The sequence below is a fragment of the Arachis duranensis genome, chromosome 2 (assembly GCF_000817695.3).
Source record: "Arachis duranensis cultivar V14167 chromosome 2, aradu.V14167.gnm2.J7QH, whole genome shotgun sequence".
NCBI classification, from domain to species: domain Eukaryota; kingdom Viridiplantae; phylum Streptophyta; class Magnoliopsida; order Fabales; family Fabaceae; genus Arachis; species Arachis duranensis.
The window spans coordinates 71,742,221-71,746,872 of record NC_029773.3 but is presented as its reverse complement, the minus strand read 5'-3'; the positions used below and the strand labels follow the sequence as shown (position 1 = coordinate 71,746,872).

Below are 4,652 nucleotides of genomic sequence, written 5' to 3'. Positions count from 1 at the left end.
ATATACAAACTTAATTCATACCTAACACACACATATATATCCAAATTCAGATTTTTACATAATGACATCAAGATTAGATTAGGGTTTAGGTGGTTCTTACCATACCATACGCGTAGTAACTCAAACCCAATAAGCTCCACAAGCTAAATCGAACCTAAAACACCAAATTGGGCAAAATCTCACTATAGGGTTTTAAATTCAATAATAGAAAGGGAATAGAGATTCTAGAATGAAAATGGAGCTTACCGGTAAAATTGATCCGACAAAAATGTGGAGCTCGATGCGCTAGACATGTGGCCGCAAACGGTGCGGCGATCGGAGCTCAAACGAGGAAGTTATGGTGGTTGGAAATATTGAAGAGGGTTAGGGAGACTCTCCTCCTCTCCCCTTCTATTTTGGCGTCACTGAAGCTAAATGAGGGAGAAGAAGCTACTGCGTCTTTTAAGTTATGGGTCCGATTGGACCCACGGGCCCGGTTTGGGCCCTGGTTCAACCGGTTCGGTCTTTTCGGTCTAATTTTGTGCCAAATTTTTTGAAATTGGTATCAAAATTCTCGTTTTGAAGAGATCTATCCTATTTTGATATTAGTTTTGCATTTTTTATTTTCCTAATTAAAATTCGATTTATTAACTAATTATTTATCGATTTTAGTGGGGTTTATATCCTACCCACCTAGTTAGGAATTTTGTCCTCAAAATTCAAAGTGAGTTACCTAAAAAGAGGTGTGGGTAGTCCTTCCGCATCTCGGATTCAAGCTCCCAGGTATGTTCTTCAGTACCAGCCTGACTCCAAGCTACTTTCACCAAAGAAACCTCTTTCCCGCGTAAACGCTTAATGCTGGTATCATCAATTTTAACCGGAGTTACTGGAAGCATCAGATCTTCTCTCACTTGAACTGATTCCGACTCTAGGACATGTCTAGGATCAAAAGTGTATTTACGAAGCTTCAATACGTGAAACACGTCTTGCAGGTTCGAAAGATGTGGTGGCAAAGCGATCCTATACGCCACTGGTTCAATTCTCTTTAGGATTTCAAATGGCCTAATGTAACGGGGATTTAACTTCTTAGTTTTGATGGACTTCCCTATTCCAGTGGTCAGAGTAACCTTCAGGAAAACGTGTTCTCCTTCCTCAAACTCTAAAGGCTTCCACCTTTGGTCAGCATAGCTTTTCTGACGACTTTGAGCCATAAGCATTCGACTGTAGATTTTCTTTATTTGCTCAGTAGTTTCACTTATCATTTCAAGCCCTATCAAGCTCTTTTCTCCTGCTTCATACCAACATAACGGAGACTGAAATTTCCTTCCATACAAGGCCTCATATGGAGCCATTCTAATGCTCACATGATAGTTGTTGTTGTAAGAGAACTCTACCAAAGGCATATATTGATCCTAGCTCGCCGGCTGGTCCAAAACACAAGCTCTCTGCATGTCTTCCAAGGTTTGGATTGTTCTTTCTGATTGGCCATCCGTCTGAGGATGATATGCAGTACTTAGGCTTAATTGAGTGCCAAAAGCTCGTTGAAAAGCTCCTCAGAACCGTGATGTGAAGCAAGGATCTCTATCAGATACAATGGTAGAAGGTACGCCATGTACTCACAATCTCCTTTATGTATAACCGTGCCAACTCCTCCATAGTACATCTTATCCGAATAGGCAGAAAATGAGCTGACTTGGTCAGTCGATCTACAACCACCCAAATAGCATCATAACCTGTTCGAGTCCTTGGTAAACCCAACACAAAATCCATAGCAATGCTTTCCCATTTCCACTGTGGAATCTCTAAAGGTTGAAGGGTTCCTACTGTTCTTTGGTGTTCAATTTTGACTTTCTGGCAAGTTAGGCATTTGAAGACATGCAACGCCACATCATTTTTCATTCCTGGCCACCAGAACATCATCTTTAGATCTTGATACATCTTAGTGCTTCCAAGATGAATAGAGAACTCGCTCTTATGAGCTTCCTCCAATATGCTCTGTCACAAATCCCCGACATCTGGCATAATGATTCAACCCTTGAACCTCTATAACCCATCTTTATCTTCTAATACTCTTTATTGCTTGCCTTTCTCAATCGTCGGCAAAATCTTATATAACTCTTGGTCATTCTGATAAGCCTTTAGTAGTTCATCCTTGAAGTCACTTGAAATCTGTAACTGGCTTAGGCATAAAGTCCCAAACTCTTCTCTGATTCCCAGTTTCAATCATTGAAAGGCTTTCAGCAGTTCTTCCTCTCTTAGCATCATCCAAGCAGCACATAGGGATTTCCTACTCAGGACATCCGCCACCACATTCACCTTTCCTGAATGGTAGTTCAGCTCGAAGTCATAATCCTTTAGGAGTTCCATCCACCTCCTTTGATGCATATTCAACTCTTTTTGTTCAAATAGGTACTTTAAGTTCTTATGGTCTAAGAAAACTTGAAATTTCACACCATAGAGATAATAACTCTAAATCCTCAAAGAAAAGACAACGGCTGCAAGCTCCAAATCATGAGTTGGATAGTTTCTTTCATGTGGCCTTAACTGACGTGAGGCATAAGCTACAAGTTTATGATGCTGCATTAACACGCATCCTAAACCCTTAAAGGACGCATCATAGTATACCTCGAATGGTTCTCTTGGCTCAGGCAACACTAACACTGGTGCGGTAGTCAATCTTTACTTTAAGGCAAGGAAAATCTCCTCGCACTCAAGAGTCCACACAAAAGGAACATCCTTCCAAGTCAGCTTGGTCGAAGGCAAAGCGAGCTGTGAAAACCCTTTAATGAACCTCCAGTAGTAACCTGCCAAGCCTAAGAAACTCCTGATCTCCGTCACTGAAGTTGGCCGCTCCCAATTCATTACCGCCTCAACCTTAGCAGGATCCATTGTTATTCCTTGCTTACTCACCACGTGGCCAAGAAATTTCACTTCAGACTTCCAAAACTCACACTTGGATAGCTTGGCATACTGCTTCCTATCCTTCAGAATTTGCAGCACTGTTCACAAGTGCTCTGCATGCTCATCCTTTGTCTTAGAGTAGATAAGAATGTCATCGATAAACACAACAAAAAACTTATCCAGATATGGATGGAAAATCTTGTTCATGTAATCCATGAATATCGCCGGGGCATTAGTCAGTCCGAAGGATATCACTGTATATTCATAGTGGCCATAACGCATTCTGAAGGCAGTTTTGGAAATATGCTCATCTCTGACCCTTATCTGATGGTACCCCAATCGCAGGTCAATCTTGGAGAACACACTGGTTCCTTGTAACTGGTCCATCAGGTCATCAATCCTAGGCAACGGGTATTTATTCTTCACAGTAATCTTATTCAGCTGCTGGTAATCCACACATAATCGCATACTCCTGTCTTTCTTCTTCACCAGTAGTATTGGCACACCCCACAGAGATACACTTGGTCGGATAAAGATTTACCCAACAGATCCTCTAGTTGAGACTTCAATTCGGCCATTTCTAGAGGTGACATCCTATAAAGAGCACTCGAGATTGGTCTGGCCCCAGGTACTAACTCAATGGCAAACTCAACTTTTTGGTTAGGTAGAAATTCCTCAATATCATCAGGAAACACTTCTGGAAACTCACACACAACCGAAATTTGCTCCAAGGTTTGAACATCACCTGAAATACCCGCAGCTAACAACAATATTCCCTGACATTCGGCCCCAGAACAGTTCACTGTCATGGAATTCAGGTAGTAGTTATTTACCACAACCGGCCCCTCTGTGTCTTCTGGCATAAAGCACACTGTTTTTGCAAAGCAGTCGAGTAGAACATGATTCTTGGATAATCAGTCCAATCCCAAAATGAGATCAAGACCAATCAACGGCAAACAAATTAGGTTATGCCAAAGTCACGCTGTTGTATCCGAAAGGGAACTTGGGGGCATCCTAACCTAGTCACCATAGCCTCGTGAGTGGCATTATACACCTTTAAATCATACCCTAGGACTACTATTTTCAATCCTAACTCATCATCTTTCTCAAATGCAATAAAAGAATGTGTAGCTCCAGAATCAAACAAAGCATTCAAAGTTTTACCAGCCGTCTCACAGTTACCTCTGATCAATGTCTCTGACCCCTCAGCGCCTACTGAAGAAGTAGTATATACTCTCTCTGGTTGCTACATGACAAACCCCATTTTAAGGGTTTATCTTGTGCTGATTTCAGGGGTTTTATCAATGATTCCACACACTTTCTGTATGAAAATACAAGAATTTGCATTCCTTTCCTAGTTTTGCCCCATGGATGAAAACATACTTATTTTGCACTAAAATAAATACATTTCTAATCTTCTCTTGATGCCATTCGATGCCGTGACCCGTGTGTTAAGTGGTTCCAGAATATAGGGTAGGGATGGACCGGAAGAGAGAAGGAGGATGGGAGCAAAGGAAGGGAGCAAGAGAATTAAGCCTTGGAAATCTCAGCATGGGCGCGTGCACGCACTTGACGCGTCCGCGTGGATAGAACAACTAGAAGCCGAAGCCAAGAATCGAGCCACGAGTCGGCTTGCGTAGCGGCTAAGCCATGATCTTCTTGGGCGCGCACGCGTACGTCACGCCTCCGCGTACATTTCAAAATGCATCTGTGGCGCGCGCGCATACCTTGCGCGTGCGCGCCGATGTTCGAATGTGATTTTTTTAAGAAGT

At 42.3% G+C, this 4,652-nt stretch overlaps 2 protein-coding genes across 2 annotated transcripts; both read right to left on the bottom strand.

Annotated features, from left to right (window-relative positions):
* Positions 1–698: 698 nt before the first annotated feature.
* On the bottom strand, positions 699–1,382 carry LOC107474896 (uncharacterized). The gene has a single exon (XM_016094543.1). It carries the CDS (start codon positions 1,380–1,382, stop codon positions 699–701), a length of 684 nt encoding a protein of 227 aa, XP_015950029.1.
* Positions 1,383–1,498: 116 nt separating this feature from the next.
* LOC127744962 (uncharacterized mitochondrial protein AtMg00860-like) lies at positions 1,499–2,868 on the bottom strand. The gene is made up of 2 exons (XM_052257868.1): positions 2,663–2,868; positions 1,499–1,685 (listed from the first exon to the last, which is right to left on the bottom strand). The coding sequence occupies exons 1-2, from the start codon at positions 2,866–2,868 to the stop codon at positions 1,499–1,501; spliced, it is 393 nt and encodes a 130-aa protein (XP_052113828.1).
* Between the last annotated feature and the right edge of the window lie 1,784 nt (positions 2,869–4,652).